General features: G+C 45.0%; 8 protein-coding genes across 8 annotated transcripts; 6 read left to right on the forward strand and 2 right to left on the reverse strand.

Annotated features, from left to right (window-relative positions):
* Nucleotides 1-123: 123 nt before the first annotated feature.
* tpcC (non-reducing polyketide synthase tpcC) lies at nucleotides 124-5,690 on the reverse strand (the record flags this gene model as incomplete). The annotated part of the gene is made up of 6 exons (XM_057138190.1): nucleotides 124-1,356; nucleotides 1,407-3,758; nucleotides 3,820-4,797; nucleotides 4,864-4,920; nucleotides 4,982-5,288; nucleotides 5,350-5,690. The coding sequence occupies 6 exons, from the start codon at nucleotides 5,688-5,690 to the stop codon at nucleotides 124-126; spliced, it is 5,268 nt and encodes a 1,755-aa protein (XP_056998655.1).
* Nucleotides 5,691-6,062: 372 nt separating this feature from the next.
* On the forward strand, nucleotides 6,063-7,081 carry tpcB (metallo-beta-lactamase type thioesterase tpcB; the record flags this gene model as incomplete). Its single annotated transcript, XM_057138191.1, has 2 exons — nucleotides 6,063-6,218; nucleotides 6,281-7,081. The coding sequence occupies 2 exons, from the start codon at nucleotides 6,063-6,065 to the stop codon at nucleotides 7,079-7,081; spliced, it is 957 nt and encodes a 318-aa protein (XP_056998656.1).
* A 786-nt stretch (nucleotides 7,082-7,867) lies between these two features.
* Nucleotides 7,868-9,499, forward strand: tpcA (O-methyltransferase tpcA; the record flags this gene model as incomplete). Its single annotated transcript, XM_057138192.1, has 4 exons — nucleotides 7,868-8,270; nucleotides 8,323-8,766; nucleotides 8,822-9,089; nucleotides 9,148-9,499. The coding sequence occupies 4 exons, from the start codon at nucleotides 7,868-7,870 to the stop codon at nucleotides 9,497-9,499; spliced, it is 1,467 nt and encodes a 488-aa protein (XP_056998657.1).
* A 2,935-nt stretch (nucleotides 9,500-12,434) lies between these two features.
* Nucleotides 12,435-12,753, forward strand: N7520_004258 (uncharacterized protein; the record flags this gene model as incomplete). The annotated part of the gene is made up of 2 exons (XM_057138193.1): nucleotides 12,435-12,565; nucleotides 12,594-12,753. The coding sequence occupies 2 exons, from the start codon at nucleotides 12,435-12,437 to the stop codon at nucleotides 12,751-12,753; spliced, it is 291 nt and encodes a 96-aa protein (XP_056998658.1).
* Nucleotides 12,754-12,800: 47 nt separating this feature from the next.
* Nucleotides 12,801-13,225, forward strand: N7520_004259 (glutathione S-transferase; the record flags this gene model as incomplete). The annotated part of the gene is made up of 2 exons (XM_057138194.1): nucleotides 12,801-12,834; nucleotides 13,023-13,225. The coding sequence occupies 2 exons, from the start codon at nucleotides 12,801-12,803 to the stop codon at nucleotides 13,223-13,225; spliced, it is 237 nt and encodes a 78-aa protein (XP_056998659.1).
* A 543-nt stretch (nucleotides 13,226-13,768) lies between these two features.
* On the forward strand, nucleotides 13,769-14,219 carry N7520_004260 (uncharacterized protein; the record flags this gene model as incomplete). Its single annotated transcript, XM_057138195.1, has 3 exons — nucleotides 13,769-13,791; nucleotides 13,956-14,013; nucleotides 14,055-14,219. 3 exons carry the CDS (start codon nucleotides 13,769-13,771, stop codon nucleotides 14,217-14,219), a joined length of 246 nt encoding a protein of 81 aa, XP_056998660.1.
* Nucleotides 14,220-20,369: 6,150 nt separating this feature from the next.
* Nucleotides 20,370-20,561, forward strand: N7520_004261 (uncharacterized protein; the record flags this gene model as incomplete). The annotated part of the gene is made up of 1 exon (XM_057138196.1): nucleotides 20,370-20,561. The coding sequence occupies one exon, from the start codon at nucleotides 20,370-20,372 to the stop codon at nucleotides 20,559-20,561; it is 192 nt and encodes a 63-aa protein (XP_056998661.1).
* A 430-nt stretch (nucleotides 20,562-20,991) lies between these two features.
* On the reverse strand, nucleotides 20,992-21,831 carry N7520_004262 (glutathione S-transferase family protein; the record flags this gene model as incomplete). Its single annotated transcript, XM_057138197.1, has 4 exons — nucleotides 20,992-21,309; nucleotides 21,415-21,515; nucleotides 21,586-21,753; nucleotides 21,801-21,831. The coding sequence occupies 4 exons, from the start codon at nucleotides 21,829-21,831 to the stop codon at nucleotides 20,992-20,994; spliced, it is 618 nt and encodes a 205-aa protein (XP_056998662.1).
* Between the last annotated feature and the right edge of the window lie 2,951 nt (nucleotides 21,832-24,782).

Genomic DNA, 24,782 nt, shown 5'->3' on the forward strand with positions numbered 1-24,782 from the left:
TAGACTTCATGTTGCAAGACAAACGCAAGGCCCCTCAATTTCGAAGGTTCTTCTCAAGCTCCATACAATCTATATTCAGCGTAGACAAGCCAAAAAAAAACCACAATTGCCCTCCAAGTCACCTTAGCTGTAGTACTCTAGCAACCAGCTCTTCAAATCTCCCACTGTCGGATATTCTAGGAACAGACTCCCCGTAACTGTGACTCCAAGCTCCTCTCGGAACTTCTCGGCAATAACCAAGCTCATCAAACTATCTACACCAAGACTGGCAAAATTGGATTCCTCGGTGAGGTCTTCACGATCCATACCGGCTTCGCGCGCCACCAGTGCAAGGGCTTTAGCTGCAGTGCTGGAATCGTCTAGAGCGGCCTCATTTCGCGTCTGGCTTTGAGCAGCAGATGGTGCAGGATTTGGCACTGGTAAAGCAGCAGATACAGGTGCAGGTACAGAGACTGGAGATACCGTGACTATTGGGTTTTGCTTGACTGCTGGCGCAGCAGTTGCAGTATGGCCTTGCGTCGGCTGACTGACATCAGCAGCCGAGAAGAATCGGTTCAAAAGCAGGCGAGGATAGAGGCGGAACTTGATTCCCCCGACCACCCCAATAATAACATCATCATGGAGCACGTAAACATCACCAAGAAAGATGCCAGGGTCTTCGACGGTGGGAATCATCTTGACGTAGGAGCGGTAGTGAGCCCCAGCCACAAGGGGCTTTGCAAAGCGCATCGATTGCCATCCGGGTGTCACGCAGAAGTTAGCTTGAGTGTCAACGGCGTCAGATACGTTCATGACGAAGCCTGCTAAGTGCGCCACGCTGTCGATGAAGTAGGGGGGAACTGCCCATAAACCTCCTTTTTCGGTAGTGAGCTTAACATCCGCAAAAGCTTCAAGTTCATGCAACACGACAGACTGCATCCCACGATATTTGTCGGCATAGGTAACCAGATTGCTTGCAAAGAGATTATAAGCCATGCGGTGAGAAAACCTGTTCGCAATTCCCTGCTCTGCTAGACGCTCCAGGGTTTGAATACGGCCTTGAATGAGATGAAGAGCTGGTCGCCATGAGGATAGCCATTCCGTTGGGTCGTTATAGTGAATTCTCGCAAACGCAAATGGGTCATCCACGGTACCATCGGGGAAGGCATTGCGCCATTCAAGATCTAGGATTCCGGTGTTGATGTCTGCGGTAGTAGCAGATACCTGGAGAAGCTGAGGCTGACTTGTATTCTTTTGCGCGACTAATCCTTTCAACACTTCGAGATTCGTAATGTTTATCCCAGGTATCTTGACCTTTGGGTTCAGTCTCTTGAACACGTATTCACCGAGGCTGAATCCGATATCTGCATGGATGGACTGGACGAAGATTAGGCCGAAATCAATAATTATTTTCAGATACAACGTACCGAGGTGACTACCCCAAATCCATTCATTTTGTGTCCATGGGCCGCTGCGAGGAAGTCTGCTTGCATCAGATCCGACTGCATGACTACTCTTCCAGCTGATCCCTCGAACTTCTCCTCGATTATTTGCTGAACAGTCGATGTTCGCGGGCCAGAGGCCACAGTTCCAGCCACGACATTGCTGTTCCTGGTCTCAAATTCCGGGTTTCCCTTTGTCAAAGCCCAGTCCCCGTTGTATTGGATCCAGTAAATCTTGTTATTCCAGCTGTATGTAGGCAGATCCAAGAGTCGTAAAGCTTGCTCAAATGGGCGATGAAACTCATTGTAGTCGATATCAACACCCACGCCATGAAGTATTCCAAGACTGCGCGTCAATGTCACCCAAGCATCCTCATCTCGGCGCAGTGACGGGACTAATGCACCCGTGGCCGAGAGAGTGGATTTCACGAAACTGATGGACACCGGATGTGGCCCAATCTCGATCCACACAGTCGTATCATCAATCGTGGAGATTTTCTGAGCGCTCTTAATGGCGGCACTGAAGCTAACCGTCTCACGAGTGGCTCGGCGCAGGTAGTTTGCATTCACCGTCTTGTCATCAAAGATAACCTTTCTAAGGAGCGGTGAAATGATCGGCAAGTTCGGGGCGTGGAAAACCACACCTCTGTGTGCGATCTCCTCGTATTCATCCAGAATGGGATCTGTTTGGGCGGAGTGGAATGCAAACGCAACATCTAGGCTAATACTTCTGTACCCATCCGCTTTAAAAATTTCGGAAAGCGCATCAATTTCACCACTGGTCCCGCTCAAAACGGTCTCCTCTGGACCGTTGATACAGGCGATCTCGTATGGGCGATCGCCAGCACTCTGGGCGATTTGCTCAACAGATGCCCGCACTGCCAACATCTTATGGCTGCCGATCTTACATTTATGTTCAAGTAGCCTGGCGCGCTCGCCCGCGAGGTACAGCGCATCGCTAGCGGATAGGACACCGGCAACATGCAATGCTGCAAACTCTCCAAGACTGTGACCAACCACCACTTCAGGCTTCACGCCGAGCGATGCCCAGTACCTAGCCAGGGCGATCTCCGTGGCGACCAAAGCGAGCTGCGTAATTACTGGCGAATGAGCATGATCCTTCGGGTGGCTCCCATCAAGAGCAGGGATAAAAGTAGGGAAACCCTGGGTCTTGGCGATCGAATTGAGGTCCAAGATCTGGGAGCGAAAATACGGCACATCACGAAAAAGATCTAGCTTCATGGATTTGTATGATGCTCCCTGGCCAGTAAAGGCGAAGGCCAACGGGGGAGGTCCTGTCGGCGGAATAGGCTTGTGAGAATCGACAGAATTTAACCACGATTTGGTTTGCGTCTTCAATTGTTCAATATCTGAGACAGCCACGGCCAGTCTATGGTTGTGATGATGACGCCGGGCCATAGTCGTGTAAGAGAGATGGGACAGTGACACGTCCGTATTGGCATCCAAGTATGAAATGAACCGTTCCAGGTTTCCCTTTAGCGATATTTTGCTTTTGGCAGATATAGAGATCAAGTGTGATTGACGTGGGTCAACATCAGTGGTCTCTCGGAGCGGGGCCTCTTCGATTGCAAGGGATGTATTGCCACCAGCAGCGCTGAAGTTGTTGACTACAGCGATACGTCTTCGGCCGTCAGTGCGAACCCACGTCTGGTACTCGTATGGAATGTGTAGATTGCGCTTTTCCAAGTCTTTGGGGAGTAGAGGGTTGATCTGGTTCTTGATGCCTACATGGGGAGGAATCGCACCCTTCTGGAGCATGAGAAGAACTTTCAATAACGCCGTCGCTCCAGCGACTGCCTCCCCATGACCAACATTTGCTTTGACTGCACCAACAAACAGGGGATTTTTGGAGCTTCTTTTTCTCGCAGCTGGAGCAAACACATCCGACACTGATCTCATCTCTTCAAAATCCCCAGCCTGCGTACCAGTGCCGTGCAGTTCCACATAATTGACATCAAATGGATCGACGCCCGCGTCGCGCAGTAGCTTTCGGAGAAGGTAGCTCTGTGCGCCAGCGTGTGGGTGGGTGATAGATATGGCGTCCGCCGAGTGGTTGGTTGCTGCCCCTAGGATGACACCCAAAATGTTATCATTGTCAGCTTCCGCATCTTCCAGTCGCTTCATCACTAAAGATACCACCCCATCTGCACGACAGTATCCATCTGCCTCGCTATCCCATGTTTTGCAAGCGTTCGGGGTCTTGGATAGAAAGTGGCCATGGCTCAGACCAGCGAAAGCATCGGAGTTTGTCAACACGTTGACACCACCAACCACTGCAGTATCAGTAGCGCCATTCCAGAGCGACGTGCAAGCAGCCTAACGGTGTAAGCATTGGTCTTCACTCATGGTTTAAACAAAAACAATTCGCTCCATTTACCTCAATAGTTGCCAGACTGGATGAGCAGGCAGTGTCGATGCTATAGCTAGGTCCCCAAAATTTGAAAAAATAGTTGATCCGCCCGGGTCCAAACGCCCGACAACCACCGGTGATAAAATAGGTGCTGACATCCTGTGCTGTATTTACCTCACGGTAGTCATCACTGGCCTGGCCATAGAATGTACCAATGCGGTGTTTATTTGTCGCGGGTGTGCGGTCGGCAACGTATCCAGCTCGCTCCAGTGCTTCATACGCGGTCACCAAGGCCAGCCTCTGCATCGGATCGGTTTGCTGAGCCTCACGAGGAGACATGTTGAAAAATGGGGCATCGAAGAGACCTGGTTCCTCGATGAAACAGCCATACGGGGTGTGACTCGTGTTTGGACGTTTTCCTGTAGGGTCACAGTGGGAATCAACATCAAAACGATCTGGTGGGATTTTCCGATGAACATCAAGGCCTTTCTCAAGGAGTTCCCAAAACTTCTCGGTATCTGTGGCTTCTCCAGGCAGCCGACATGACATTCCCACGATTGCAATCTTAGACTGAGCCGTTCCCCGGGGGGTCTCTTCCTCATGAGTCTGTGAGATCCATGCCAACAGATCGTCAGTTGTCATTTTCAATCCATTAATTTCGGATTCCACGGCAGTAATGAGATCATGGATTGGCAGTGAATTTCGAATGGCCAGTACTTGGCACTCGGATATGATGAGCATGTTTGCCTGCTGAATGACACCGCTGACCACATTATCCCACTGGATGGCCTGAGTGAGAATTTCATAAATTATCTGTTCGAACAGTTCTGCTGCGGTGTTGGCCGGGAATGGATTGCCGCTGCTAGTCGATAAGACTGGTATTCTGGGGACTAGTCTGACATTCAAGCCATCGATAGATTTTGTCTGCACTACACTTTCCACGTGCGTCTCATTGTAGATGTGGTTGGCGTGGCACAACCCGCCAAATACGGGCAATGCCACGAACTAGCGGTCTCTGAAAAAGTCGGCAGTCCGAAAAAGCGCCTTCAGCCTTGAGGGTGGCCCGCTCACGGTAACAGAGGATTGACTATAGGCGCTGACAAACACTTTGCCAGCCTCGGGAGTTTGCTGTGTATCGAGAACAATAAGTAAAAATCCATGGAGAAACTGAAAGCGACTTTTCACTAACCGCTTTAGCATGGATCGCGTCCAGCTCCTGCTGGACCTCACCTGGGGCTACATTTGGCAAGACATAGGCCCAGCTATCAGGCTGACCATTGTTTGCTAAATCACGAGCTTGCAGGTTGTGTGACACATCATCGACAAGAACGCCAAGACGGAAAGCGAGACGGACTACTTCCGCGCCGGCAATTGGAATATCAGCCAGCGTTGAAGAAAGAGAAACCGCTGCCGTAGCTAGAAGACCGATACCCAGACCTGCCAGATATGCATGAGATGAATCAAAGTCATGGTTTTCTGGGAAGGTTTCGTAATAGCTAGTATTGGCGTTAATGAGGACCCATAAAATGTTTCACTGGCGGGAGGAAGATGACATACCCGATGAATGTTGCCAGTTCCGTGGCACATAGGAGCACTCCGTCGATCGACGCACCCAAAGGACCAGTCCGAAGATCAGGGTATTCGACGAAATTCAAGACAGACTCAAAAGATGGTACCAAGCTCCGCAGGCCCGGTGGTAATTGACGGACTTCGTCACGGATCGCAAGTGTGGCATCTTCTAGAAACCGAGCAAGAATGTGATGGCGTCGATCTTTACTGTGAAGATGTATTTGGCGGACGAGGTTTGGAAGAGCATCAGGAGGGAACTCATTGCTGAAGTAAACAAGCTTCAGTCTGCTGAAGTCCTCCTTGGAGCTGCTAGAAGGAGTCAAGTTCATGGTTGCGAATCTTCAAGAGGCATGTGGCTAGATTGTTGGAATCACCAGATGCGTTTCAGATTATCAAGGTGAGGTAATAGATAAAGAGACGTCTAAAATTACCCATGACATTCATCTATACCGAGTACGGTATTAGGCCCTCCGAATCATCGCTGTAATCATGGCACTCGGGCCAAGTCACCTCGGCATGTATGCAGTTGTTCGACGACGGTGAATTTAGAAATAGTCCGAGCGGCATAATCAAGCTCAGGAAATGATCGCGGTAGTTCGATAAGACATACTGGCTTGAGAAAGATTCCACTAATTGGCCCCTTGTCTGCATTGTCCTTGTTCGTCAATCTCTCTAGCAGCTTTCCCAGTTGGGTCTTGACAATGAAGCGCGGGGGCTATCGCCAAATCAACAAAGCACTCAACATTTGTGCATTTGATCAATACCTTGATACTCAGCAAGACACGCTTCCTAAATTAGAAGATGTTGAGCAAATCAGCCCTCGGGTGCTCCGCGTGCTAGGCCAAAATGCTGGCAAGGTAGAGTGACCAGCTTTCTTATTCTGAGTGAAGAGGCCACAAAATCTAACATGCATCGGTAGTTTACCTTGCAAGGCACAAACACATATATTGTCGGCACGGGTCGGTCAAGGCTGATCATCGATAGTGGGCAAGGTATACCTGAATGGGCCGATCTCATCGCTGCCACACTCCAGGATATGTCTATCACTCTCTCTCACGTGCTACTCACACATTGGCATGGTGATCACACTGGTGGTGTTCCGGATTTGATCCGCCTCTATCCTCATCTTTCGCGAACGATTTACAAGCACAGCCCGGGTCGAGACCAGCAAGCCATCTCGGATGGCCAGGTGTTTGAAGTTGAGGGTGCCACCATCCGCGCAGTTCACACCCCGGGCCATTCGCATGACCACATGTGTTTTATTTTGGAGGAAGAGAATGCCATGTTCACGGGGGATAACGTGCTCGGTCATGGAACCAGTGCGGTCGAGCTTCTTGGTACCTGGATGACATCACTCCGGGTAATGGGATCGCATGGTCGTGAAATCGGGTACCCTGCTCATGGCGATGTTATCCGAGATCTTCCAGCAAAGATCAATGGCGAGCTTGATCAGAAAGCAAAGCGTGAGGCGCGCGTGGTGCAAACGCTGACCCGGATCAAGAGGCAAGAGCAAGGGAATCAGGGGCGGGGCAAGGGCAGCTTGACAGTGCCTCAGTTAGTGTCCGCGATGTATGGAAATGACTTGGACGAGCAAGTGCGTAAAATGGCCCTGGAGCCCTTCACTGGTGAGGTCTTGGCCAAATTGGCTGAAGATGGGCGAGTTGCTTTTGAGGTTCGGAGAGGCGAGAAGAGGTGGTTTACCGTGGAAGGGATCTCTTAGTCCTCATTGCCCAATCTATTTTAATCATTTGGGTGACCCAATCCACAGCTTACTCTATTTAAAAGGAAGAACTTTGAATTTGAGAGAGCAATTCACAGGCTCAATAATGAAGATACTCAAGAATCGAGTATCCACACTCTATTAAGATCTCTGTGTGGGGTGTAAACATGCCATATTGCCAGCTTCTACCGCCATCCTAATACAGTAGTAGTGCCTGATCCTACAGGCGTTAATTGATGTCCTTTAACTTACAAAATACTATTAAGCTATGCCGTAAAATCTTGAAGATAAGGAACCTTGGTCTATTTCTAATATGTGCGGTAGTCAACCTACTCATACCTAGGCAGTCTGGTTAAGACACCAGGTTTGTATGTACATGAAACTCCCCGAACTCCGATGATATATTTCTACCACCGTTGTCGCAAGCTGTCCTGTTACATGCATGAGACTAGTCATTTACCGGTGCAAAGCAGCGAAGTTCAGTTTCGCGAAATTATACATCGGCTCAGATGTCCTACTATCACCTCAAGTGAAAATTGAATGGGATGCACATGGGTAAGCATGCGGACATTAGTCGGCACAAATGGCCTAGTGCGGGAGTCGGTCCTTTCGGCTTTAGGAGAGTGAGACCGCGGTCTCGCCTTCAGGCCACCCCGAATCGCTGTAGATCAATCGGAAATTTTGAAACTTTCTCCATATATCAAGGTAAGTAAAAGACTTTCCTTCAGATGTCTAGTACGCGGAATTACTTGTGAAAGCCAAAGAGTCTGATTCGAAATCGTCAAGATGGAACGTAAACTCAAATTCCTCACCGATGCAGTTCAGCTCATCCAAACTGCCGACATAATTTCGAAAACCGTTCAGACTGTCGTATCTGAGTGGGCCAAGGAAGCAGAGGCTTCTAACAGCCTTTCTGAATCCTCTGATAGCTCGACAGTGACGCAAGCTCTTCCTAGCTATGAGCTCTTCAACGCACAACGAACCATTGCGGCTGCCCTGGGAAAATTAGCAGAGCTCGTACCAGAGCCTAGTGTACGGATCCTCGAGGTTGCGACCCAATTTCAAGAATCCCGTGCGCTGTATATTGCTGCCGAGCGGCGGATTCCCGATATCCTGGCCCCTCATGACCAGCAAGGACTGTCCGTCACAGAGATCAGTGAAAAGGTTAAGATTGAGCATCGCAAGCTTTGTGAGTACCCCTGGCTCGGTCATCATAGACGAGCAACTCATCAAAGATTTAGCTCGTATCTTACGATACCTATGTTCGATCGGAATCTTCCGTCAAACCGGCGTGGAAAAGTTCGCGAACAATACCATCTCTGTGGCATTGATCTCGAACGAGCCACTGAGAGCTTACGTCCAACTGGTCAACAGTGAAGGCTTTACGGCATCGGATCGCCTGCCTAAAACTCTGCTGGACCCCAAAACCGGTCCCTCCTATGATGTGGCTAAGACCGCATGGCAGGATGCCATCGGGACAACCAAGACAAGGTGGGAATGGGTGGAAGAAAGGGTCCCACAAGATAAGCTTATTGAGACCGGTGGTCACTATCCCGGTATTCCAAGTCTTATCCTGGAGCCACAGACGCCAGGAGAGGACGGCCTGGTTTCAAGGCCCGAGCTGGAGATCATGGGTCTGTCCATGGTCGGTGGCGGGCGAGTGTTCGGTGCTGCCCATGTTTACGGTATGTTGAATAATTCTGTTGTATAATTGCAGAATCTCATCACTCCGTCATGTAGACTTCCCATGGGCCTCACTAGGCAAGGCTCTGCTCGTTGACGTCGGTGGTGGTGTTGGTGGATTTCCGCTCCAGCTAAGCAAAGTCTACCCCGATCTTCGTTTTGTGGTCCAAGATCGGGGTCCAGTGGTTAAGCAGGGCCTGGAACGTGTCTGGCCAAAGGAGAATCCCTCAGCTTTGGAAGCTGGACGGGTCCAATTCTTGGAGCACAGCTTCTTCAACAAGAATCCCGTCGAGGGAGCCGACGTTTACTACCTCCGATATGTCCTGTATGTGATAGAAACTTACGCAAGTGGAGAACCATGGAGCTGACTTAGTTATTCATAGCCACGATTGGTCTGACGAGTACTGCGTTAATATCTTGTCCCGCATCCGCGAAAGCATGGCCCCACATTCCCGCTTGTTGATCTGTGAACAAGTGATGAACACTACCACGGGCGATCCGGACTTGACCTCTGCACCAGCTCCTCTCCCGGCAAATTACGGTTACCACGCGCGTTTCAGCCATAGCCGGGACTTGACAATGATGGCATGTATCAATGGCATTGAGAGAACTCTAGAGGAATTCAAAACACTTCTCAAGAGTGCTGGATTGACGTTAAAGCGTATTTGGGAGTGCAGAAGTCAAGTTTCGCTGTTAGAGGCTGTCTTGCCAGAAGCTATGAGCCAGGATTCTTGAGTCGAATGGCAGTATTTGAAGGGCATTTCTAGAAGAGTCTTCCTAAGGTCGACTGAAGATAGTTAGCCATATTATCAGTGGTGTGAAGTAGCTACTTAGTCAACTAGGTAGGTTAGTTTAGCACCGCTTATTAAATATTAGCTTTAGACTCCAGGCATCAAGATGTTCAATTGTCCTCCTAATCGGGACTAGTGGGTCATCAACATACCGTTCTTCGCGGGTCCTTCGTGTTATTGAAGTGGATTTTTGATGGGTCGCTCGTGCGACCGTAGATCACGCTAGGCTTGGGCAGCACACCCCTAGGGATCACAATTATCGCTTGGCGGGAAATTTAAGCCAACGAAGTTCCTGGCCGACCAGGTCAGTGAGGTCACTGTTACGGACCTACAGGGGGCGCACCGCCCGCGGGGTTATAAGGGCCAATCGATCCGTGACGGACAAGACGACGTGTCGGCTCACGTAAACGGACGTATTTTATCGACTAATAGGGTCTGTACTCGATCGTGTAATTGTCTGAATTATTACCCGTCCTCGAACCATGGTTCTTATGTGCGGATTTTCTGACTAACTAAGACTAGTATAACAAAGCAGATTACCTAATTTTATGATTCTCCATAACGTGAAGTCCGGTTGCGCGGGCGACCCGGTTGAGCGAGCGACCCCACCAAAAATCCACTTCCATATTAATACGTCTTCTTCAACCATAACAAGAATGCCCCCTGAGCGCTCCGATAAGAAAAAAAAGCTAATAGAGCAGGAGGGTCGTCTTTTATTAGCTATAAAAGCTATAAAAGATGGTAAATATCCCTCTGCTGCGGCTGCTGCACGATCCTTTGATATCCCTGTCTCAACTTTGAAGGCACGGATTAATGGGCGTGAATCTGCTACTGAAAAGCGACACAATCGCTTTATTTTCACCGAAATTGAGGAAGGATCGATTGAAAAATGGCTACTGGATATGGATTCTAGGGGGGCAGCTCTTACTTTGCCTATGTTGCGAGATATGGCTAATCTGCTACTTTATGCCCGAAAAACTACGCCCTCTACTGTGGGTAATCATTGGCCTGCTGAATTTATCAAACGACGCCCAAATCTCTCTACTCGATTCTCTCGCAAATACGACTATCAGAGAGCCCTTTCAGAAGACCCTAGAATCATTAAACCATGGTTTGATTTGGTGCAAAAAACAATTGAAAAGTGGGGTATTGTCTCGGACGATATCTTTAACTTTGATGAGAGTGGTTTTGCTATGGGTATCGGCGCAACACAAAAGATTATCACTTCTGCAGAATACCACGGGAAAAGAGCTCTTTTACAAGCCGGAAATCGCGAGTGGGTAACCATAATCGAGTGTATTCGAGCTTCTGGAAGTATTATGCCTCCACTCTTCATTTTCAAGGGAAAAAAGTTTCCAGAGCATCTACGCCCTTATCTTCTTTTAAATCAAGAAGGAGCACGTCTCACTATGAGTGAAAATGGCTGGACTACTAATACAATTGGTTTATGGTGGTTGAAACATCTTTTTATCCCAAATATTGGGCCAAGAGTGGGGAAATATTGCCTACTGGTCCTCGATGGTCATGGGAGTCATTTGACCCCCGAATTTGACCAACTTTGTGAAGAAAACCAAATTATCGCAATCTGTATGCCTCCTCATGCTTCCCGCCTTTTACAACCTTTGGATGTGGGCTGTTTTTCGGTTTTGAAGAGGCTTTATGGAGGAGCGGTTTCAACCTTGATGCGGAATGGAGTGAACTCTATTGATAAGGAAGATTTTCTTGAACTTATCGCTGATGCGAGAATTGGTGCTTTTAAGACTTCTACTATACAAAATAGCTTTTCAGCTACTGGATTAGCACCATTTGATGCTAATAAAGTCTTGGAAAAGCTAAATGTGCGCCTGGATTCCCTTCCTCCTCTCGATATTGTCTCACAGCGACCACTCTCTTCCGGCAGTGATAGTGATCCAAATACTCTCTGGACTCTCTCAAAATTCACAAAATCACAATCTCGGATCAAAAAAGGTCTAGAATCTTCTTCTTCAATCCTCTCTTCACCAACAAAAAGAGAGCTTCAGAAGACCTATGATATGACTATCAAAGTGGTCCACCACCATATTTTTCTCCAGAATCGCTGTACCCAATTAGAGGCTACCAACAAGAAACAGACAAAAAAACGAGAGACCATACATAAGTTTACTACCCAGAAAGGTATCTTTGGGGGTCTAGAGAGTGGTAAAGATGATGTGGTTTATGAGGATGAAGATAATGGTAAAGATATATATTTGCCGGAGGTATCTACAAGAGCGGTTGTTGAGCCTACTTTACCTTCTATGCCTTCGGTTCGGCGGCATGTGACATGTTCTGGCTGTGGGATAAAAGGTCATACATATCCTGGATGCCCTTCACGTGTTTATTAGCAAAATTTTGAGTTATTTGATGGTTTTAGTGGTAGTTCAAAATTAATGATTTTTCGAAGTTTGGTGGGGTCGCTCGCTCAACCGGGTCACCCGCGCAACCGGACTTCACGTTATTACTCATTAATATTTATCAAATTTCAACAAGATGCCAGTGGTGATGGCCAGCAAAACATATCATTTCGTTTCCATAAGTTAATGTTGAGTATACCCTGATTTGGAGGGCCAGAGACTGATAGGACGAAAATGTATCGGAAATAGTTCTAATCTCTCCTTGCCGCCCAAGAAGTTCTATCTCGTCGACCCAGAATCGCTTACACATCACACATAGGAGGTTCGTCAGACTCAGCTAATCGATCGCGTCCAAACCCGCCGAATCCTTGTGGTTATGTCATGCTTATCTTGCATAAATAATACCCATGAAATCCCCATCCTACCTTGTTATGTGAAGAGTCAACCATGATGTGTGACAATCGAAAAACTGATATCTATAATTGAATAGATCATATCCATTGCAGTATGGCACCGCAAATTGTACTCCACAGTTGGGCTACTCCCAACGGAGTAAAAGCGTCGATTGCACTCGAAGAGCTTGGTCTCCTATACAAGAATGAACCGGTTAATATACACACCAATGAGCAAAAGAAAGAGTAGGCTTTTTCTCTCTTTGTTCTAAAGACCGTATCTCACACAATTCAAATCTTGCAGGTGGTTCTTGAAAATCAATCCAAATGGGCGAATTCCGGGATTGGTTGACAATGAAAACCGAATCTTTGAGAGTGGAGCAATTCTGCTGTATCTCACGGACAGGACAAATATGATCTTGAAGGGAACATAAGTTACCATGTTGGCACACCGAAGTATTACGAGCAACTTGGATGGATCATGTTCCAAGTTGGTGGTATTGGGCCAATTTTAGGTATGTCAGTATCAAGAAGAAGCAAGGGTAAGTCTGCGAAGAGGGTATACTAACCTATTTTCAAACAGGCCAAGCAAACCATTTCCGAGGAATGCCCTTGATCAAACCAAACTCTATCTGCATTGCTGGTCAATAATATAGTATGGAAAGATTTACTAGTGAGGCTAAGAGGCTTTTATTCGTTTTAGAATCTCGATTGGCCAATAGTCCCTTCCTTGCGGGTGAGAAGTACACCATTGCCGATATCATGAATTTCACGTGGGTGAGACGAGCTTCGATTATTTTGAATGTTGATCTCGCGTATTGGCCAGCCGTCGAAAAATGGGTGGCTCTCATTGAAAAACGAGATGCGGTAAAGAAAGGGTTAGGCAATGTCAATATTCCATTTTAGGCAGGTTGGGGACAAACGCCCCGTTAAAATGACTTTTTCTCTGTTATTACATTTTTCTGATATCACAGCCGAGCCTCAAAAAGCTGAACTTCGATTTGGTATCACCTTCATCGCAGGCAATGAGAAAGATATCTTACCAGATTCAGCAGTTTCGAAAGTATCTGAAATGACTTAGTTGACGTTTCAATCAACATGGGCTTTCTACGCTAAGCTTTAATGTACATGGCTGCTAAATCAAGCATGCCTATAAGGTTTGAAACTAGCAGGTGCTTGCATAATGCTGCCAGGGAAGCATCTCGTAGAAATTCAGAGGAACAAGGCCTCATTTACTACTACTGAGGAGACTTTGCTTCGAAATAGATTTTATATATAGATAATCATGACTAGGCCCTACAACACATTATGCTAGAACAGATAGCCAAGTTTGTACTGAGAGAGCGTGGTAATAGGCGTAATATAATGGTTGTCAAAACTTGGTTTCCAACTTTATTCAGCATAGACATTGCCTGAAAACACGTCATTTACGCCGATATATTAATAAACATGGATTATGTCACGACCCTAAGGTTATAGAACCGTGATCTGCTATTTTTGCTCAACGGTAGTTACATATGGTATTATCGATGATGATATTTACAAGTTTGATGAAACTAGATCAGCAATGGGGGTTGCAAGCACCTCAAAAATCATCACCCGGAGAGACTACTACAAGAAGCGCAATCTCTTACAGTCAGATAACCTTGGGTGATTATTGTAATAAAGTGTATCAATATGAACGGTGTTCTAGGGTAAAGACCCCATAGAAACCTAACTTCATGATATTACACAGGACTGGCACTTCGACGCTAGTGAAAGAAATTGGCATCCTATGGCTTCACCAAACCTTTATTTAATACACTACCGAGCCTCTCGGAGATGCCTGGACGTTGCTAGTAATGGATACTCATGGGAATCATCTTATTCCTCTGTTTGTTGCTATTTGCCAGAAAAATAACATTTCTGCAATCTACATAGAACTAGGTCGTCACATTTATTGTAACCTCTCGATGTAGGCTCTTTTGCAGGGTGAAGATTTCCTTATGGCAACGCTATTCACTCAAAAGCTTAGTGTAACGTAGCCTACTTGGCTGAATTTATTGGTTAACCCCAAATATTACTTTAGAGCTGTATAAAACCTGTAATCTTTCAATTATCTTTGCAAGTGCTGCTATTATACCCTATCTAGTTGACACAATTCATGGTTACTGCCTCAGAAATTCATGCAGGGAGTATTTAGGTGCTTCCTTTCGTAGTATTCCATTTGAAAGCTACATTGTGAGGTCTGATCATCTTCATTTCCGAGCTTTTGCATCGGGCAGATTTCTAGTGAAGAGGTAGTCCATTTCAACCAATGTTCTGCAGAAAGAGTTTTAATCTGCGGTGAGGTTATTATGAGGTTATTGTGCGCATTTTTCAGGAAATGTTTCTTTATTCAATATAAACCCCTGACAGTTCTCGCAGAGAGCGGCAATAACATGACGCCAGTTGAATTTCATATAAGAGAGTAGTGGATGATGGTTTGATGATGGTTTGATGATAAAAAGATAATGATATTCCACATGTCAGGACTTCAATTTTCTTTTAACATGCTAACATTTTGAATAGCAGGGCGTCTTTTTGTCAAGATAATTAGATGAATACCCAACAAAAGACATAGGACTGTACCAAATAGCCAGACTACTTTGGTTTAGTAACGCTGCAGCAGTTCGTGGTGCTTACAGTCTTGACGAAGTGGCTAACCCATAATGGTTAGATTTAGCAAAACTTCGTCTCCTATCCAAGGTCTTTAGCGACGAGCCCATGCACGTCTTTCAGGGCTATGGGGATCGCTGACGTGTACTATTTCTAGAAATGAGCTGGTCATGTAACGTTTGATCATTTCCTAACCCCTTTTCGGTACCACGTCGCCTCGGCCATTTGGGGTATCATATAGAAATATTTCCTAGTTCGTCAAATATATTAGGTTGAGATGCGAATAGAGTGTCATTTTTCCTCATCTATGTTATTTCCAGCGGCTCAGAGTGATGACCACGCGATCATCGGCATAACGGGCTTGTTTGACATTTTGCGATCAGATCTAAATTTCCAACTCTGATGCAATATTGCACGGCAGTTAAACATGGATTATAAGATGTCTTACGGCTACCTGTGGATGCTGTGACTTAAGCTGCCATTGAGATATCGGGTTATCATGTTGACTGTGCTCATGAAACTCGCTTTATCCGTGTCTATCATAATATGAACAGATATTCCACTAGGGCCGTCAATTTCTACCCAAGATGAGAATTCCAAGGAAGAAGTTTGAGAGAATTAACCCACATGACTGGATCATGCGCTACTTGAATAATCCCGACCCTACGATGAACCCCTCATTTATGCTGTCAAAGTACTTCTCGGAGAGGTTTCTTCCGGACTGCTTGTCAATTGAACCCAAGTACTCTGCTGATAACGCAAAAGAAACGAGTGCGGCTCTGGCAAATACGTCATGTATATACCAGGAGATTGTGAGGAAAATTATGACAGATTTAGACCTAATTCAGCTGTAGGTAAAATTAGTATGGCTTCTGTACAAGTTGATTCAATAAATACTACTTCTTTTATTAGCCTTGAAACTACAGTTTAATAAATGAACTCAGCACGCCATAAGTGTCACCAATTATATGTCAGTGATTAATGGAAGCTAACCCGTCGCATAATTGTATAATTTTAAGACAAATCCACGACTTGCTTGACTTGAACTTGCTGGGTATTCTCTCCAAATGTGACGCGTATATATTTTTACGAAGCTACGGGAAATTATGAGGCACCTCTACATATACTATGTTTCACAGTATTCATGATGGGTAGTGCGGAAACAATTCATGGAAACAATTCAGTTCAACCGCATTTATCTCTTGTCCTAATCGAATTCTTATACTTTAAAATAAAATCACAGACTACCTGGAGAATTCAGCCGAGGTTGAACGCGTCCAATGGTGCAATGGATAAATAATGTTTTACTAACTATATTTAAGAATGATAAAAGAACCGCAATCTATTCACTGTCGTCGAATATTAAATATATGATAATGAAAGACGTGAAGTTGTTCAAAAAAAAAAAAATTCGGTGTGATTATGAGCCAGCAATATGAAAACAATAATACAAGGAACTATTCCATTATATTTCTATGGTAATTTTGGATGCCCAAGTTGCTCGGAGATATTCTAGGTTGGTAGAAGAATTTAAGTTGGATTGTCAGTCCGCCGGATGATTCGTAATGCTCAAGCCTTCATGCATGTCGTGGTCAAGACCTTTCTGCAACAGTGATTTCCAGAATTACGATTTTGAGTCGTGTGACTTATTTCAGGTAAGCTATGCGCACTTTTTGAATTTGCGAAGGACGCTTCTGACAGCTAATCAAAGTAAGCTGTGCTAATAAAAAGTAACAACGCTTGGGTGGAATTTGAATAAAAAGGAAAGGTTATTTTCTCTGGAGTTACAGAAAGAAAAAGACAAGTCATTTTAGTCAAAGGTCATCGAATCACACTAAACTTTGTTTTCTCGTCCCAAGTCTCATTTTATTATTCTGCATTCGCATGCGAACATAGTAATCCACTGCTGCAGAATTTCAATATATGACTGCATATGAAGCAGGGTGCGCTGTTTTCACTGGAAACGTCCTTAGCTTGGTCATGACATTGTTGAAACCAATAATTTTCCTGTTGTAAGCGAGCAACCTCTTGCTCTAAATCTCTGGCGCGTGCTTCTAGTTCCTCCGTGTATTTCTGCTTACGCTCACGGAATGATTTTTGTCTGTATAAGATGTTAATTAAGCAAAATCTAATCTCACTTTACCAGATATCCTTATACGTACGCAATCCTGTTTTGAGACCTTTTTCTCTCTTGTACCGACTGTTTACTATTCAATGTCGTCTTCGGGTCTGCAAATTGGATCTTGCTCTTCTTGGTCCTAGGGACCCGCGGTGCTCTGAACGAGGGTTGGCAATTTGTGTTGGAATACAGAGGCGCATTGCAAGCAATTTGCTCAAATATATCGCTATTCACGTAAACCAGTGTTATATTTCCATGCTTTGCAATTTGAAGGCTAGATTTCGAAAGAGAGAAGACAAACCTTTCCATATCCTCCAAGCAATTGGCAATGACTGTCGCTTGTGAATTCATTTGAGAATCAACATCCGATGATGCCGAATTCAAAGACGTCGAGTCTTGTAATGATTCGATGAAGACGCCATCGTTACTCTTTGGAGTACTCAGCAAACATATCGGGAAGCTTTGGGAGTCATCAAACTTGCATTTAAACCTCGAGGCAGCCATGTGTCAACATTCGATGAGAGGTAGCAAAACGGTGTATTTTGTTGAATGCTTTCCATAGTCCATCAAATTCATAAGTATCCGTGTTACGATTTGTATTCTCCAACAAAGGCTGTTCAGGATAGTTGCGGGTTATTTATATGGTTGCAAGACCACCCACCAAAGACGACTCAATAACTTCGTCAATTTCAATCGGCCACAGGCAGATCGAGACCTTGGACCAGGCCAATCATAACATCCTGGCTGGAGTTTCTGTGCTCTATGGGACGAGTTTAATGATCCTAAGATGACATATAGAAGCAGCTGCAAGGAACCATGCGCCCAGCTTAAATCTTGCCAAAAGCTTTTTGCTCTTATCTTACCATTTTCGATTAATGGCCTACAAATCCGGCGACAGGATCTGCTCAGAATAAAAAACATATTGATCTCACGTGTGTATCAGGATCCGCGTCACGCACAGACCCGACCGCCACTGAACGTGGGAATTCGTCACCTCGAAAGTTCGTTCCAGACTGTCATAGGTGAAAGTTCATTAAAGATAAGATTTTTGACTAACCCTATATGGTCAATGCATCCAAATTTGTCCACTCGGGAATATTGGATTTTAGTATCACGTGTTTTTTATTCCAAATATCATAAAGTTTGGTAACGTTATGCGGTGATACTAACCAATAAAATTCAAACCTAAAGTTGTCGTACTTTGATTTTCATACCAGTTTTATTGCAATTATCCACGATTCCTTTTTCGCAGCCTGCAAAAATGTCGGCATCATCGTCGTAGTAATGACGTCATTCAAAACACGTTTTACAACACAGTCCACAGTGCATCTATGTCTGCGCATTCTTTTTGCCTCGCGCGATCCACTTCTTTGAAATCAATTCTCAACACAATGTTTTTGACATCACCACCGTGGCAGGAGGAACATCAGCTCAGTGCTAAGCTTGGCAACCGCATTCTTTCGTGAGCCTAATTATCTGAGCATTGTTTGAATAGATTGTATTCTTGCAAGCCGCTTATCACATGAAGAGCCTCAAGGAAAAATATTATGCTCGAAGTGGGCTTTGCACTTGAGAAACGAACCGAAACAGCACTTAGTTTTCCTCCCATGTTCGGCTCGACCATTGTGCCAAATTTGCATTCGCAAAAGCAATCAAGTTTCGGAAGAATATCAGTTTCCTAAAATTTTAGCAGGATACCTGGGACTCATCTCGTACAGGTCTCCGTTCTTCCGTTCGAAGAGCAAGCGATCAAGTGCTCGGTAGATTGGGAGAGGTCAAAAAGATCAGCTGGGATGGGACCAGATGTTGTCCTGATTATCTAGAACATTTCCCGCGGGTGACAGATCATACCGATGGAGAGCCGAACCTGATGTCCTGGCTGTGCTTAAATACTTTGAATTTAATTATTTTGAATGATTTGAACCAGTCAAATGGTCCCAGCACAGTGCGAAGAGGATCAATTTAGGAGCTTTCTGAAGGCGCGTAAGCGCTGCTGCCAAACAGCCAATTATTAAGTGCCTCATGAAGAGTAACGTGGGAACCGAAAATTCTGCATTGATAATGATGTTTCATCGGCCAAGAATAAAGTCAGTCATGATGCTGCTTCTAAAAGAACCCATAGGGGGAAATCTATAACCATAGGGGGAAATCTATACCGGCTGTTCAGGATTGTATCTTTCTTTTTCAGTCTCTGGAGCACCCCGCCTTCCGTGAAGCCCTCCAGATGTATCGCATTGCGCCTGTTCCGGAATGCGGCTGGACGACATGGAGTGGCGGGTTATATCCACTTGAACTGGCAATTGTACAGAATCTTGAGAGTTCTCGCACAGGCAATGCTTTCCCATTCGTGGATCTTTGGACACCTTTCCTATATCGGCAAAGCTATGACCAAATATCCCAGCAATGTCCATGGCCAATATATGCCTCTCATAGTGACCAAAGACCACCCAGAGTCGGAGATGCCCGGGCTCATGTATATCGATATCTGACCAACTGATCCCCCAATGCTGGCAGCTTTTCATGCTGATATGATGGACGAGTTCATGAAGATCACATTTCTTCCAGAGGATTCTTCACGGAAAGGCGAGCCCCGCCCCTTCACACAACTCAACAGCCTATTAAACATGTTGGGAGAAGCTTGCAAGATATAGAGAGACATTTCGTTCAGGATTTTCAGCCAGGGATGCTTGGACGCTCATATTGGCCTTGCCTGGGAATATCGACATTTTTGTCGATCAGCTTAAGGGGGCTGCAGAATCCGAGAGAAGTTTTAGCCTTGAAGATAAGGCCATCAGCTGCACGGTCGATATCATAGGTCGAGCTATCCTGTATGAATGCCTTTTTGCTTCTATCTTCTCCAACCTTCTCTAACAGTCGACATCTTTAGTGACATTAGTCTACATTTTCAAACGAAACTAGCACCCTTTGCAACGTTCAACGCGGTACGTTCAAAACCCGCGCAGCTTCATTGAGAGATGCTACTTTTTGAATTTGGGGCCTGGATTACAAGTTGAATCCTAACCTCTTGCTAAATCCCATTTTGTCATTTTTCATTGCGAATTGTTGGCATGGTGGTGGTTTGAAAAAGGAAAGATCCTAGACGCGACGCGTTTTAGCGTGCCCGGCCGGTTCGGTGGGGCAACCGGTTCGGTGGTGAAACGCGTTATTGAGCGAGGGATACAAGAGCACCTAGGTCACAAATTAACCATCAAGGCCTACCTCTCTGAACGATTATTTTCCAAGAAAAACGCAGTCGATATGGACGAATAATTCATAGACATCGCCACCGCTCAAATGAAGATCTTCCTATTTGCAGAACGCGACACTACAGCGACGACCCTCATTTATGCGTACTATTACCTCTGCGCAAACCCATCAGCACTAGCCGCTCCCCGCACTGGACATGACGCGGCGCTCGGCACTGACACAAGCACAGCCGGAGGCCAAATTGCTAACAACCTAGCTTTACTCAACCAGCTTACCTAAACATCGGGCGTCACCGAAGAAGGATGGCTTGGTGAAGAGCGAAGATAATGTATAATCAATGGCATCTCATACATCGGACGGTCGATTTGAGAGCTAGAAGGATGCGATACTTTGTCTGGATTGGTGTGGTACATTGCTTACGAGATTTGCCCGAAGACTGATAGCTGTCGTCTATGGGAAACAAATTTTTTATAGACAGGTATGCCTATTTTGACCAGAGAAATCTGCTTCGTCATGTTACTATCGTACGTAAATCTAGCGAAGTTTCTAATAATGGATTCTCGAAGAAACTTCAGCTTCCGAGAATTCCAGATACGGAAAACTAAACTTACGCTGTTTTACGACGTTAGTTTTTTCGTCATGACCCCCCTGAAAAGATGGGCCGCATTTAAACTCATTGGAAAGTAAAGATGAATTGATAATCAGTAGCCTAATTGCCTTTGATCTCTTTCTGCGTTGCGATCATCCTCTGTACAGCCGGTCTCTCCAACATTCTCGAGTGCCAGTCATACCAGTGAGGGAAAAGAATCTTTCTGTCATTGGCGGTAGCAGCTTCTTTGTCCCCTTCCAGGACAACGTCTAGAATCAAATCCCACGGAACGAAAGCCAAGTCTGCCAGAGTGATTTTGTTGCCCACAAGATAAGCCTTGTCACTCAGTTCCTTGTCCAGTGTTCGCAATGTACGTTTCACTAATTCATGGAAATGGGCCGCGCCTTCAAGATTCTTCTTATTTCGAAGCTGAATGGCCTACTGAGGATTAGTAGAATCCTTATACCTCGACCTTATTTAGGTACTTGCCTGGGCGCCAAACGGAGCTTGGGTACTAGACTGAAAGCCTAGCCATTGGTTGACACGATACTGATCCAACTCATTTTCAACCTCGAAAATATTTTTCGTATCATAACGAGCCGCCAAGTATTGGTCGATTGCGTTTGACTCGGTCAATGAGAAGCCTGGTATATCATTGATCAGATCTGCAAGTTGCTATATTCTATCTTGAGGTCTAATTGAGTAGTTTCTCACCATTGGCAGGATCAACAATGAGCGGTACGCGCCCCGCCGGATTCTTGCGAAGAAAGTCGCTGTGCTCAACACCGCCTTTGGCATTACCAAAATCAAGGTAAATTGCCTTGTATGGAATGTTGAGCTCTTCGAAGACTAGCACTGTCTTCCAGGGGTTTGGGCCCTGTTCTATTAATTGATCAGTGTGGGATGTCACATGGAGACGAGTGCCTCACTGTGGGAATAAAAATCAATTAGTTGAGCCATGATTAAAACACAAGACACAAATATACTTTATTGTCATATGACTTGATTTCAAAGACGCCAAAAAGTAACGAGGAATTGCGAAGAAACTTATATTAAATCTCTTGACACGTGCCAAATACATGATTAGGTGAGGCGAGTGGAAAATCGGGCGAGCTTTGCCAAATCATGCAATGACTAATTTCTGACATGATCGAACGTACATTCATTAACTTCAATTGTGGCCACGTCACTCTTATTAAGCAATTGATAAATACATATCCCAAAATTTGTTAAGCAGGGGTAGCGACGGATGGTAATTCACTCTTTTCCGAATCAGGCAGTGGTCTATTTTAATAGCGGATTTGACGGTCGGCGATTTTGTAATCTTGTCTTAGCAGGTCTATGGCTAAATAATAACCGCAAAAGTCTTTGTCGTAATATCATGTTTCGGAGATTTTATTTATAGCTTTGCTTTCATGTTTTATGTATGTCGTTACTGGTTCTCCCTTCAGGGACGAAGCTCAACACGCACATCTTATAATATATGTAACACATCCGGAACATACTTTCCTGAAGCGACCAAGTCGATTTTAGTTGCAGGTGAGTAATAATTCAATGGGCACAAGAGATTGGTAACAGCTTCTGGCCGTCTCCTCTGGCCGTCTCGCTTGCGGGCCCGACATGACTTGTCAATTTCGCTTCAGGGCTCGAATGATACTAAACTTTTGAGCAAACCCAAAATGGACGTACGAACCTGTTACGGACTAGCATTATATCTGTGCGTTGTAATGACAGTTGAATGACCACTTACGTAGTCATTTTCAACTCAGTAAGAAAACTCTATTTATTTGAATCGCTTTTCGTGAACAATTGGCATTGGGCGCAAGGAGGTTACAACTCTTACCTCACTTTGACATCTCGCGACTTACTGCCTACATAAATACTTTCAGATTCAATGATTTTCTAAACATTAATACAGGAATGAGCCCGCCGTAATAGAAATAATTTGTATTATAGTCTTCAGTTGTGAATCTTCGAAGCAACATAATTTCGCAACATAATTTCGCTTGATTGAATTCTATTTCCCTTTTCCGAAGATGAATCCAGCGATAGACTCAACGATCACACTTTACACAGCGTAAACACCCAACGGTATCAAAATTACAATTGCTTTGGCTGAGCTAGGGTAAAATAATGAATTTCTTGGACATAATAAAGAGGTTCTGATAAATCATTAGATTTCCATATAAAGTTCAAAAAATCGACATTTCTCACTGTGGTATCTTGAAATCAACCCAAACGATAGAATACCTGCCATTGCAGACAAACTTGAAGATGGCACAGCAATCAAGATTTTTGAATCGAGGAGCATCCTGCAGTATCTTGCCGAGAGATACGATCCAGAATATAGGATATCATACCCACGCGGCTCCTCTGAGTGGTATGAAGTCAACAACTGGTTGTTTTTCCAGAACACTGGAATTGGCCCAATGCAAGGACAAGCAAGTCACTCCATACATGCAGCTCCGGGGCACAATGAATATGCCATTGCTCATTATTTAAATGAAACAAAACGACTTTATGGGATGTCGGACAAACATTTAGCAACATCCGTGTCTGGATATTTAGTTGGAGACCACCTATCGATCGCAGATATCTCCACTTGGGGATGGGTCAATCTCGCCAGTGGAGCTAATATCTCACTGGGAGCCTTTCCCAATCTCAAAAAATGACATAGCAGACTCTCACTTCACAATAGTGTGATTATTGGCCGGCAGCTGCTTTGAGCACAGGCTATCCTATTTGTTCGCCACAAGAGGACTTGGACTGATTTTTGATAATTGATACAATTTCTGTGAAGTAAATAAAAAACAAAAATTATAGATTGGGCTTCTATAGGCAGTGGTACGAAACACATCAAATTTCTGTTGAACATGAGTGGCTAATTTACACGGCGCAAAATTGATTGTATTTCGTTTGGCTACTGTGTGAGCGTAAGGTCGATGTCTAGCTGTCATTTAAATTAGAACGACCTGAAAGGATCCAACTGCTACATATTCAGCTGCTTGTGCTTTGTTTGAAGTTGTGACCAAATCAAGTCAGGAGCTCTGTCTAGATTCAACACAGTAAATTAAATCCATAACTCACCTGCCGAGTCATAAGGTGCACGATTTTGTTCTTGATTAATGTTCCCACGGAATGCAATATAGTCTTCTAAAGTTAGACCCCATATCTACAAATAACTCCCACGCTGCGCCAGCTTAACAATGGCATCCTACCATAAGTAAGTAGATTGAAACGCTCGAGAGAGGGCGGACGGTGACCTCCGCTCTCTCTATCTCTCTCTCTGTTTCTCTTTCGGTATTTCTCCCTAGTTCGATTTCGATATCTAGCAAGCTTCTGGTTTCCCCACCGCCAATGTGTTCGCGTGGATCGTTTATAGCTCCACCAGCTTCTCCAGGCTCATCGTCTTGGAAGCCTCTGAAAGCAAGCATCTTTTGGAAGCGGAAACAGGAGAGAACAGCCCGGTGTTGTGCGTTCGTGTGTGTGAACATTATAATGTCAGCTCCATCGAATGTCTTCACGGAGAGGTATGGAAATCGGTGATAGTTCTCTGAATGGGGTGGCTTAGATGGAGGTGTACTGAAAAGACGTATGGTTCTACGAATTGACTACACACTTGAAAACTGATAGAACACGAATAAGTACTATATGTTGTACTGTGCGTATATATCATCAATTGATCTTGTTTCAGAATGAATTTTCAGAATGAATCGTGCCGCTGATAGTCTCAAGTTTCTTGATCGCTCGAGATCATTTCCTTCTCTTCTGGCATATGTTGTTGAAATATTTTGTTGTCAAAACTAGGTTCTTTTATTTATTTGAATGTTTATTCTCATCAACTACTTAGGCAGAGGTGAGGAGGAAAATGATCAAGGGCGATGACCTCTCATGTTTATTGAGCGTATCAA

Source organism: Penicillium odoratum, assembly GCF_028828045.1.
Source record: "Penicillium odoratum strain IBT 22623 chromosome Unknown utg000003l_segment0_segment0, whole genome shotgun sequence".
NCBI lineage: Eukaryota > Fungi > Ascomycota > Eurotiomycetes > Eurotiales > Aspergillaceae > Penicillium > Penicillium odoratum.